Here is a 13,410-nt window from a genome sequence, read left to right on the forward strand (position 1 = left end):
AGAGCATATTTATACAAATCACTACAGTACCTATTTGTGAATAGAAAAAGAGTCTAAAATAGTCAGACAAATGATTTCTCCAAATAGTTTGTTTTGCTGTGGGCCTGATCAGTAAGTTGATACATTGCATTCTATTACTACAACTGCTCTGTAAAGCACAAAATAACCTGAGAGCAAATGTTTGTGAATCAGAACCATTCTGGTCCTTTTCATTTTACTGAGTAGGATGAATAACCAAAAAGACCCCCAACAAATAAGAAATCAGGAGCACCCCTGGTAATACCAAAAGCAGCATGAATGTCACAGCTCAGGGATTATCCTTCGTTAAACAATGGATGAAATGTGACCTCAAATAAAGTGAAAGTCTGATTAGATGCAATCCAGTAGAAAATAAAATGTCAATAAGTATTCATGATAACTTACTCCATGAATTTAGAACCAGATTCTGCAATGAGCTTTTCAATTATATCTCACTCCATATTGCAAAAAGAAAAATGAACACTGTCAAGCAGGGTAGAATCAGATCTGAAATTTTATTACAGTTACATACATGGAAAAAAAACCTAGTTTGTCATTGGCTGAAAAGAATCATGTGACAAGTTAGAGATATTGCCCTTGTTTACCTCCTTGCAGGTTGATAATACTGACATTTGGAACAATGTTAACTTATCAGATCACAAATCCAAGTGGAAAATTCTGAGTAGCTGCAAAGAGTTACATGAAAATTGTTATTTTCTTCTTTGAGGTTTCTGTCTGGCCCTGAAAGTTCACCCCTCTATGGCATGCTACTTCCAGTGGAAAAACTGGTCAGCTTTTGACATTTCATTTCCATACTGAAGAGATTCCCAGGTATTTCTGATGGAGACATTCTGATCGTATGTAGCACATGAAATGTTTTTTTGTTTCAGCAAACTTTTAGATTTATTGTCCCTCGGAGAAAACACTGACATTGTTTGATCAATATTGACTTCCCAGTCTAGTAAACATTGATGTTTAATAGAAGTAAATATTTGCTTATTTTATCAATATGTAGTGTTAAAAATCACTTCGTGTACTACTTGTATGAGCCAAGAGTCTTACTCATTCTGTTGTGTCCCAAATGCTCCCTCTCATTTGAGGCTGCAAGGTTTCTGCCTGTACTGCTGGATGTTAGGCAGGCTCAGCTCCTGACTTCAGTGGCAACCAAGGGCTTTCAGCCCATTGCAAGACTGAACCCTTGCAGGGTTTTTATTTAAGGGTAGTGCCTCTTTTCTAGCAGGAGGTGGACTATACCTGCCATATGGCTGGGTCTAGACAGTGTGGCTTTCCCAGCAGATCCATGCTAATGAGCAGCCTTGAAATTGCAAATGGTGGTTCATTAGCATGGTCCCACAGCTCATTAGTACAACCACGCAAGAGCTCGATCTTGACCTCGGCAGAGCAGGGTGCTGGAAGTAAAGAAAAAATTTCAGGCACAAGGGTCTGGCAACAGAGGGGCTTTTTGCCAGCAGGAGCACATCCACACAGCCTCTTTAGTGCCAGCATCCACCTCTGCTGAGACCGAGCTCTTGTGCAGCTATGCTAATAAGCCATGGGACCATGCTAACGAGCAGCCATTTGCAATTTCAAGGCTACTTATTAGCATGGATCTGCTGGGAAAGCCGCGCTGTGTAGACCCAGCCTACGTGTTGTGGTGCTATGAATAATGTTTCAGGATAAAGAACATAAATGAATAATGTTTCATGGCTTGCTGAAGAGTGTGCTGATGAACCATGAACAAGGGCGACAAGTCTAAGCTCACTGGGCCAAACTCACCTGGCCTAAAGAGGAGCAGCTCTACTGGCGTCACGCCCACTTTCTCTGTCTGAATTTGGCTCATCAGGAGCAAATGGGCTGAGCTTGAGGTATATAAATGATTGTTGACATACTTTAAATGATCTCCTCCCGACCCGCCCTCTTTTCTCCTTCCAGGACAACATGTTGATATCTAAAAGTAGGGCACCCAAACATTCAGCTGTAGGAACCAGTGCACAGCCCTTCTCTCTGCTGGGCATCTAGGCAGGCACAGCTTTCATATTCTAGGTGCTTTTTACCGCTGCTGATGAGATTTTCACCTACACCTCAGTCTGTTCAACTGGCAGCCTGAACTGGGCTACTGAGCAACTGAAATAACACTACCGGGAGCAGATTACATATAGTAAATTCTTAACAGTAAGAACAAGCAAGTTATTTAGCTCTTGTTTCACTTGCAGAAGCTCTCCTAAAGCTGAACCTGCCCCTGAATCCTAATTCCCTCAGTGCTAGAAATGTTGTTATTAGTCTGAGGCTTCATTTGTTAGTCCTTCACTCAATCCTCATCAGATTTTCCTTCACAGCTCACAATTCCAAATAGATCATTTTCCAAACAGGTAGAAACAATTTCTAAAGTTATAGTCGTGACAGAGGAACCTTCAGCAGTTTTATCTTTTACCAATAAAAATAATGCCATCATGCTGGACAACAAAACAGCACAATGACAAGAATAATACGTATATTTTTGAAAACTCTATTTACATGTTTTTAATTTTTTAAAATGTGATCAAGCTGATTAAATATCAGTATATAACATTTATTTAATATACAAACTCTAGTTAGGTGAGTAGTTATTAAGGTGCTTGGAAGTGTGGAGGAAAACAGAAACTACAATAGATCAGTTGTGTTTACCATTATTTACAAAGCAGCGTTGTTTTGCCATGGACTTGGTTACCTTCCAAGGAAGCTGAAAGCAAGGGCCTTGGAAAGATCTAAATATTTCTTCAGCTCTGAAGTGTATATACTCCGTATATACACACTGTATGCATATATACACATATGCAGAGTATAAGAACTATAAGCATGTGTACATATATACACTATGTACAGTATAACACTCTAATGCCACCAGTAGATCACCTTTCCTGATCCCCATTGTACAACCTGCACACAGGACCATCTCCAACAGCCAAACCATTGGTTGAAATGACCACTTGCACCTATATTGGAAGTTTCTTGTTCAATTTTATTCATGTTTTAACCAGACAACCAATGTCTGTTAGAAAAATGATGTATTTTGCACTCACGGCAGTCCCTCAGGTTACACGAGGGTTCCATTCTCTCGCACCCTCGCGTTACTCAACTTTCATGTGAGTTGGGGTGGGGAGGTGGGGTGGGCAGCTTGTTTCACCAGAGGAACACATGTTCTGCAGCTGGGGAACAACAGGATCACCCAGAGCTCCTTTTGAAAGGTATGTCCTGGGACTGCAGCTGAGGAGGGTTAAGCTTGGTGGTGGGTTGGGGCCATGGGAGGGGGGCAGGGACATTAACCCTGGGGTGGGTTAGGATTATCCACATCTGGACTGCAGAAAGAAAGACTTGTTTATGTGAGGAACTAGATTAGAAGAATTTGCTTATTAGTGAAAATTCTTTCTCCTAGTGAGAGAAACAAAATGGCCCCTACATGGTGGGTCAAATTCTTTCCTTATTAAATATTCTTACAGCCCCATTTTCTCTCCTGATGACCAAATTCTGCCCTTAGTTACATTCTTCCAACCCCTATTTCTGGATTAAAGGCAGAATTTGGTCAAAGGTGTACATAGGACTAATTACTTGAAAGCAATACACTTACATTACTCCTCATTGTACAGACAATACTCAGATGAGCCCATCAACGTAGCCATCTGATTCAACGGGTTTTGAACCTGTCACACCAGGGGAGTGTGTCTGGCCATAACAAAAGGACTCCCCTTCATCCTTATTTCTTTGTATCTATAAAAAGGAAGTTGATTCAACTTCTGTTTGTAAACTTGTACAATCATCTCTCCATTGTACATTGAAGTACCAAATAGGTCCCAGAGGGTACAAGGCAAGATTGTTAAGGCAGCATAAGAAACTCAGTATTTCATTCACACTTCTTGACTCCTTTAAGTGTATTTCTAAGGCATCAAAAGGGATTCTTGATTTGTGCTGGCCTTTTCACAACAAGGCATTCATTAAGAAACTGACATGTTCAATGACAGATCAAACCTTAATTACTGTTCACCATCGGGTAATTGATGCATTATCAAAGACTTAGAAAGAGATTAGCAATGAATATCAGACCTTGTTTCTTTACCACCTCTCTTTTTGAAACACTTCTGTTTGTACAATCTCATTCGGGTGTTCTGAAATACAAGCCCCGTTGAGATCATTGAGCTTACTGTCTGGGAGATCCTCAGGTTTGCTGCAAAGCTTCAGTGCCCTAGAGATGAAAACATCCAAGTCAAACTGAGGGTCTGTTTCACTGGTTACATCCTTGGGTTCCTTACGATGATGGTGGGGAGAAGATGGCAGACACTGTTCTTGAAGCTCTGGAAGAGGAGTGGGGCATTCAAGACCTGACTGTGTGCTCTTTACCCACTGCGCTATCTCTAAAAAGAGGTTTGATGGTTCTTCTTCCAGTGATAACTCTGCAGTGGGTGCTATAGTTGCTGTTTTCCAGTGTGACAAGTCTAAGATAAGTTTGGGCTCTGAGTAGTGATGGGGCTTGTTGTCACGCCACAGCAGTTTGTCCAAGTAGGAAGGTGATCCCACTTTGTAATCACATGATTTCCCATAATCAGTATCAAATGTGCGATCCATTGAAGAATGCGATTGCTCCAAGAATCTCTCGGAGCTGCTTTGAGAATATTTGCGTGGATCAACTTGTGCTTCTTCTGCAATGGAGTCGGAGCCTGCTCGCGGGTCCCGTTGTACCTCATCTATGTCATGGTATTTGTCATGTCGCCACTCCAAATCAGAAGAGAAACTCACTTGATACCTGGGAAAGACATTCAGTTATTAGATGGAAAATTGTTGCCTTTATTTCTAAGCAGGAGGAGTGTTGAAATAGATATTCACACTGCTGCTGCTTTTAGCTGTCCTGTGCTAAAGCACCTTTTACCCAAAAAATTACAAGGGCGCAGATCCCACAAGTTATTTAGGCACCTAGCTCCTGTTCATTTCAATGTGTTTTGCAAACAGTAATTAATTCAACATTCAAAAGCTCTTGTGAAATATTATATACATTTTACATGCATTAAAGTTGGAGTTAAAATGATTCTCCCAAGGTTATACATGCCAGCAGGAGCAAGGATGTGAATAGAAACTAGCAGACCAAACTTACGGTCTTTTCATCTAACCCCTAGACATACTGTCTCTCCTTAGGCCCTTTTAGAATGTTGGGCCAACATTCTAAAAAGTGACTTTGGGGATAGACCTAGAAATACCTTAAAAAGACTTATCAGGGCATGGATGCTTTGTACCTTCTGCAAATTAGATTTTTTAAAGGTGTCCCCCATTAGGCACCTAGAAATCACTGTTGAAAATCTTGCCTTATGCTATAAAATATATTGCTGTGTAGCAACGAACTCTGGCCAGCTGGGGAAACAGTTAATGTCACTTATTTAATGTATCATATCAGGAACAATAAAAGCAAAGGGATAAAAGAGTGACAAATTGACCTTGAGATATTGATTCACTGCTTCAATGACCACATGTGACAAGGATCTAGGCTATGCAGGTTATACTGGAACTATGATTAGTCAGGCTTTTTAAAGGTATCTTTTAAAAAGTGGAAGTTAAATCCCAGTGAGGAAAATAGAAAAGAGAAGAAAAATCTGGCAAATGAAGTGCAGAAATATAATTAAGAAGTCCAAAAAATGAATTTAAAGAATAGCTACCCAGTGTCAAAAAGTTATAGCAATTTTTTAAAGTACATCAGAAGCGGAAAGCCTGCTAAACAACAATGGGGCCACTGGACAGTTGAGATGCTTAAAGGAGCACTCAAGGATGATAGGGACATTGCTGAGAAACTAAATCAATTCTTTGCATCAGTTTTCCTGGCTTGAGGGCAATTCCCAAACCTTGAGGGAGATTCCCAAACCTAAGCCATTCCTTTTAGGCGACAAATCTGATGAAATGTTGCAGATTGAGATGTAATTAAAGGACGTTTTTGGAACAAATTACTGTTTAGTTTAATCAGCGTCACCAGGACCAGATCAAGTTTGCCCAAGAATTCTGACGGAACTCAAATGAGAAACTGCAGAACTGCTGATTGTAGTCTCTAACTTATTTAAATCAGGTTCTGTACCAAGTGGGATAAGGGGATTTCGAAAGATGCGGGTCCTTTTGAAAAGGACCCCCATGTAGCCGCACCAAGCCGCACGCTTTCGAAGCGCCGCGTCCGGAAGCGTCTTAATGCTAATGAAGCACTGAATATTCAATTCAGTGCCTCATTAGTAATCTTTGAAATGGCCATTAGCATGGCTATTTCGAAGATTTCTGCCCGTGATAACACACCCTAAGAGATAAATAATATGACAAAAAATATTATATTGACTCTATAGTATGCCCAAATCTTGATTACTTTGTGCATATGTAGTCATCCCATCTCAAAACAGATATATTGGAATTGGGAAAGCTTCAGAAAAAAGGCTTCTATATGAGGAGAGATTAATAAGACTGGGACTTTTTCGCTTGATAAAGAGATGACTGGGGGTGGGGGTGGGGGATATGATTAATGTCCATAAAATCACAACTGGTGTGGAGAATGTAAATATGGACGTTTTATTGACTTCTCTTAATTCAAGAACTAGGGGTCACCAAATGAAATTAAAGAGGCAGAAGGTTTAAAACAAAGGGGTTCTCCACCCCCACCCCCCAGCACACAACACATAATCAGCCTGTGGTGCTCCTTGCCGAGACTATGGAAGCATAGACAATGAATTAAATAAGTTCCTGGAGGATAGGCCCATCAATGGCTATTAATCTGCATGGGCAGGAGTGGTGTCCCAAGCCTCTTGTTGTAAAAGCTGGGAATGAGTGACATGGGATGGGTCACTTGATGATTACCTGTTCTGTGCATCCCCTCTGGGGCACCTGACATTGGCCACTGCTGGAAGGCAGGATACTGAGCTAGATGAACTTTTGGTCTGACTCAGTGCAGCCATTCTTATGAGGCTACCAAAATTATTCTGTATTTAATTTAGCCAGTTTGTCCCCAGGTGCTTGTTCACTCAGGCAGATAAATGGATAATGCTGAACAGGACGGATTTTTTAGTATTGTGTTTAGTGATGGAGAAATGTGGTGAATTGAATTGACATCTCTGGAGACTAGGTTCCCAGCCGAGCAGTGCACACGTAAGAGCACTGCCAGCTGCCCACGTGCCTCAGCTGGCAAGATGTGAATAGCATTAGGTCTCTCTGGCCTATTCTGTCCTTGACCTCTCTGCCTAGACAGACAACAAAGCCGCCAGTTACCCAGACGTTTTCTATGATAAAAGACCCCCGTTCCCTGGGAACAGAACCAAGACTACACAAATACATTTCATACAGGCTACTGAAGAGCAACGGTATCAGACAATAACAGTTCTCAGCCACTATCCACTTGCTGTGGATTTGAATGTGAAGCCTGGATTTTGAAGGTTCCATAGTTCAGTAAAAATCCCGTGAGCCATCTAGGCCTCCCAGAAAAGCAGGATTAAAACTGAAATGCAAATTTGTCTTCTCGTGCCCTTCACCTCCGAACAGTTGAGAGCTGATGCCTCTAAAAACCATGTGTCAAGAACTGCCACAAAGTTGTGGCTGATATACAACAGTTATTTCCAATTCAGTGTCTACTGAAAACCTGTAGTATCTCAGCTAGCATCACATGGAACCTCTGGGCACAGGCTGACTTTTTAAGGCCAGCTTTCATATTACACTGTTACCAACTAAAAGCACTGATGTAACAAAAGACCAGCTTCCTAAGCACAATTAAGCCATCCTCCTTTGTTATTTGTCCATATTTTTAAAACAAACATGTCTTATTGATTTTTGTCCAAAACATCACAAGTAGAAACTAGTAGCATTTTTTAAACAGCAGAAACTATGAAAGAGGGTATTGAATCAGCTGCTATCTCATAAGCAAGTGCATTTTTTAGAAAACAGAACATTTTGAAAGAGCCTTGTAATTAATATAATTGTCTTGTTCATCTCATTTACTTCTCTTTCCCTCAGGACACCAATGGAAGGTAAATTACATCTCATGAAAGAATCGGGTCAGTGACACATTTCAAGTCTGAGCCCCATTTGAATAGATTTCATAGCCCCAAACCTTAAAAGGGTTAATAACAGCCAAAGGATTGAGACATCATTCGTCTTGACAAACTCTCATCCTGGCGAGAGAGAGTCTATAAACTTCTTGAAGAGATAATTAATCGTTGAGTCACTCAGCAGTTTAGCAGCACTAACCTGCAAAGCGGCAGTCACTGAAGAAGGAACCACTAACACACACAGGCTGCGTCTACACGTGCACGCTACTTCGAAGTAGCGGCAGTAACTTCGAAATAGCGCCCATCACGTCTACACGTGTTGGGCGCTATTTCGAAGTTGAAATCGACGTTAGGCGGCGAGACGTCGAAGTCGCTAACCCCATGAGCGGATGGGAATAGCGCCCTACTTCAACGTTCAACATCGAAGTAGGGACGTGTAGACGATCCGCGTCCCGCAACATCGAAATAGCGGGGTCCTCCATGGCGGCCATCAGCTGGGGGGTTGAGAGATACTCTCTCTCCAGCCCTTGCAGGGCTCTGTGGTCACCGTGGGCAGCAGCCCTTAGCCCAGGGCTTCTGGCTGCTGCTGCTGCAGCTGGGGGTCCGTGCTGCATATACAGGGTCTGCAACTAGTTGTTGGCTCTGTGTATCTTGCACTGTTTAATGAAAGTGTGTCTGGGAGGGGCCCTTTAAAGGGAGCGACTTGCTGTTGAGTCCGCCCCGTGACCCTGTCTGCAGCTGTGCCTGGCTCCCTTATTTCGATGTGTGCTACTTTGCCGTGTAGACGTTCCCTCGCTGTGCCTATTTCGATGTTGGGCTGAGCAACGTCGAAGTTGAACATCGACGTTGCCAGCCCTGGAGGACGTGTAGACGTTATTCATCGAAATAGCCTATTTCGATGTCGCAACATCGAAATAAGCTATTTCGAAGTTGGGTGCACGTGTAGACGTAGCCACAGTGAGTCTTCTCCAAATAGTTGGGTTCCACTTTGGAAATAAAGACTACTAGAAGATTTAGCAGGCATTGCTCAGGTCCCTTAACTCAATTATTTTTGTTTTTCTTCATTTAAATCAATGCTTTGGGGTGGGGCTGGAAATAAGGGGTTCAGTATGCTGACCACCCTGGGAGAGAGGAATACCACAGCCCTCTCTCACCACAGCAGCTTGCGGGTAGGTGAGAAGCACGTCTCCATGGCTGCCCAAGTGGGCACAGCAGGGGGAGGGGTATATGTCCCCCAGCTGGGGGACAGAGGGAGGCACACAAATTATCTCAAATATATAGTAAAGAGCTATCCCTTTCTTTCCTCTACAGTCCCAATAGGGTTACAGCAGTCCCCAGCACTATATTTGGCCCCTTCCTGCCACCCAGAGTCATTATAAAGTATAACTGTCCCTGCTTTCCATCCTATATTCCCAGCTGCCCCTATGTGGTCATTATAGAATGCAGCCCATCCATTCCATTCTATGAGAAACAATCACATTCAGGCAAATCCCATCATCCTGGCATAACCAAATCCTTACTTTACATGAAGTTACTATAAGAAGAAACTGCACACCAAATTTTGTGGTCCCAGCTCCTACCATTTAGTAGTTCTTGAAAAAACAAGCAGAACGACAGTTATATAGATAAACTTGAATATATAATAGATGCATGGCATGTCCAATAGGGACATAGTACACTTTGTTTGTTGGTTCAAAGAAAATGTGCTGGTGAATACATAGAGAAGCTGAATATTGCTCAACAGCAGAATTGTTTAAACATGGTTATTTGTAACAAGGTTCCTAAGCAATTTCTCTGACCTTTGTGGATGTGAATGGTTTGTCCAAGAACCATGGTGAAACTATGCTAACAACCACCCGAGGGGATCATCTGTAGTATATGTTGCCTAGTACAGTTCATAAAATGAAATATCCCTCTCCTTATAGTTCATCATCATCACCATTAACATCTACGGGCTCAGCACCCGTTGGTATCTGATGCCCCTTTGACTATTTCCTTCCATTTTTCCCTATCCAGTTCAGCATGGCTTTGTTTTTGTAGATCAGCTCCACACCACTCTATCATATCATCTACCCATTCTCTGTGGGGTCTGCCTCTCCTATTCAAACTGCCCATTGTGCTAAATACCAGGGTCTTGATTTTTTGTTTGCCGTTCATTCTGCAAATATGCCCGAATAGTGGTAACTTCCATCATATAACCTTCTACAGGAGATTCTCTTTCAGCTGTCTTCCTATATAATTCCTTGTTGATGACCTTCTGCATCCATCCTATTCTCAAGATCTTTCTATAACAACTCCTCTCCAATGCCAATATTCTTCTCTTTGAATATTTTATCACCCATGTCTCACATCTGTACAACATACTGCTGAATACACACATTTTCAAGATGTTCAGCTTCATTCCTAAGCTAACTGGTTTGCTTTTCCAGCTGTTAACCATCACCATCAAACTCCCTCTTGCTTTTGCTATTCTAGTCGCTCTTTCCTTCTTACAGTCTAGATCATATGTTATGTCGCTTCGCAGATACGTGAACTTCTCTAGTTCAGTCCCATCTACACTGATCTTCCTCCCTATTTCCTTATCTCTAAATACCATTATTTTTGTTTTATCAATGTTTATAATCAGTCCGTACTGCTTCCCTTCTTTGTTTAGCACTTGCACCATTTTCGTTAGCTTCTTCCCATCTTCCTCAATGATAACTATATCATCTGCAAACCTCATGTTGTTAATTCTTTTCCTGTGCACAGATATTCCTTCTACTACTTCCTTGATCTTGTCCACTGCTGTCTCTGGATGTGTGATGAAGATACTCGGCGATATCAGATTTCCTTGTCTCGTACCTCTACTAGTTCTAAACCAGCTTCCCAATTCCCCTTACGTTCTCACTGCTGCTTCCGCATAGTCACTGATATCCGTCAACAACCGTATCAGTCTGCTATCCACCCCATATGACTCCAACACCGCCCAAGTCACTTTCTGACCTATACTGTCAAATGCCTTCTGAAAGTCAATGAAGCAAGCGCAGATGTTCTCATTCTTCCATCAGGCTCTCTCCACTATCAATCTTGGTGCCAATATCTGCTGTATGGTACTTCCATCTTTCCTGAACCCTGCTTGCTCGTCTCCTAGATGTTTTTCCATTTGTGATCTTAGTCTCTCTGTCAGTATCATCAGCAGCACCTTGCCTAGATGACTCATTAGGGCAATCGTTCTGTCATTCTTGCACTCCAATGTACTTCCTTTCTTGTGTATTGTCACTAGCACAGATCTTGTCCATTCCTTAGGTGCCTTCCCTACTTTCAATGCTATATTACATAGCCGACGTATTTCCTGAATCATACTTTCTCCACCATATTTGATCATCTCTCCCATGATCTTTTCATTTCCAGGGCTCTTGGTGTTGTATAGTTGTTTCATTGCTCTTTTTACGTCCTCTTTTGAAATATCAATCTTGCTTTCGATGCTCAGTGGAGATATTGCTTTCGGTTCTTCAATTAGTCTCTCTGAGACACTCAGGTCCAACTGTGCTTTGTACAAATCGGTGCAATATCTCATCCATCACTGCACAAATCTTCTCCTTGTTCAAGAGCACCTCTTCGTTCTCATCTTTGATTGCCATTTGTTGCAGCTGCCACTTCCTAGTAATATTCCTAATCATCTCATACACTTCCCTGGTTTTACATTCACTGTAATACTGCGCTATATCTTCACATTGCTCCTCTAATCGTTTCACTGTATCCTTTCTGGCTGCTTTCTTTACCTCATTGCATTTCACTCTGTATTGATGTTCTGCCCTCTCAGAAACATCCCTACTGATCTTTAACATTCCCTTCTCTTGGGCCAACTTCAGTGTCTCCTCTGTAATCCACTTCTTACTGACCTTCCCTTCTTCTGGAACAGTCTGCTCAATTGCCTCTTCTATCCCCATGGCTATCCCTGCAACTCTGTTATCTAGGTCATTCCCTGTGCCTGCATTCCTACTCTTCTCTTCAAATGTTGCTCTGTACGCATTCCCTATTTCTTCCTTGCCTAGCCTCACCATGTCTCTTCTTTTCTTAAGCTGGGTCTTACACTTTCTTTTGAGTTTTATCTTGTTTGCGATCACTAGACCATGGTCCGAATCTATACCTGCTACTTGTAAAGTTCAGCACTGTTGTACTGATGTTACCCATCTTCTTCTTATTAAAAATCATATCTATCATGTTCTTGGACTTCCCATCATTGGATTGCCACGTCCACTTTCTACAGTTCTTTTGTTGGAGTCTCGTGTTGTATATCACCATCTCATGCTCTGTAGCAAACTCTAGTAGTTTCTCATCTCGTTCCTTTCCTTCTCCGTATCCAAAATTTCCTATGTCTCTCTCCCAACCGTCGTTATCTGTTCCAACCTTTGTGTTCCAATCTTCTCCAATGATCAACACATCTCTCTTCAGTGTCTCCTCCAGCATCTTTGTCAAGTCTTTATAGAATAGCTCATTCTTTTCCCCTGTAATGTTTAACATGGGTGCATACACCTGAATGACTAAGATGTTGAATGATTTTGCTTCGAATCTCCCTATCATCATTCTTGTGCTCACCACTTTGTATCCTAATAATGCTCTTCTAGCTCTTTTGCTAAGAAGGAATCCAACTCCTGCCTCATGCTTTGTTTTGTTCCCTTACCAAGTAACTTTGCAACTGCACATCTCCCCCGATGCCATCCAACGCATCTCCACCAGTCTAAGTATATCACATCAGCATCTCTCCATCTCCTTCCAAAGCAGCTCTAATTTTCTAGTCATCCACAGTGTTCGGCCGTTCCATGTTCCAATGGACAGCATATGTGTTAGCTGTAATTTTCTTTTGGTAGTCAACTTATTGACCCAACACCGATCGCTCGATTGGCGTCATGGACCTTGTTTATCTGGGTGATGTCTGAGCCAGCATCTTTTATCATTTAGTCATACTGGCATCAGATTTCATTCATATTGTTGTTTCATGGTCAGCACGTTGTCACTCATCTGACCAACCCTCCGCCTTTACCCAGGCTTGGGACTGGCAAGGAACCTCCAGAGGCTTCATGGCATAGTTTCTTTATAGTAAGAAGATGAAATAAAGTAGAATGCATATGGTAATCCCATTCCAAACATGATTATGAGTGCATCTATCAGAAAGGAGCTGAGATGATTAAGTTGTAATAGTACACTACAAACAGAATAAGTACATTCATTAGGCAGGTCAAAAGATCTGAATCATTTTATACAAGAAGATGGGGGCTTGGTGGTTTGTATGGTTTTCTAAATTTAAACAATGACTGGTTCACCTTAACAGTCTACATTAAAATGGGATGGCAGGAGCTATATTAAATTTGACTGTTCTGCAGAA

The 13,410-nt window shown here is 41.8% G+C and overlaps 1 protein-coding gene across 2 annotated transcripts in view; it reads right to left on the reverse strand.

Annotated features, from left to right (window-relative positions):
* Nucleotides 1-514: 514 nt before the first annotated feature.
* MAPK4 (mitogen-activated protein kinase 4) overlaps nucleotides 515-13,410 on the reverse strand; it is a 139,431-nt gene continuing 126,535 nt past the window's right edge. For both annotated transcript variants that reach the window (XM_074995784.1, XM_074995785.1), the window contains one exon: nucleotides 515-4,792. In XM_074995784.1, coding sequence (XP_074851885.1) covers nucleotides 4,105-4,792 — 688 coding nt within the window. In that variant the 3' untranslated portion in view covers nucleotides 515-4,104. The remainder of the gene's footprint in view (nucleotides 4,793-13,410) is intronic.

This window comes from Carettochelys insculpta, chromosome 5 (genome assembly GCF_033958435.1).
Source record: "Carettochelys insculpta isolate YL-2023 chromosome 5, ASM3395843v1, whole genome shotgun sequence".
NCBI lineage: Eukaryota > Metazoa > Chordata > Testudines > Carettochelyidae > Carettochelys > Carettochelys insculpta.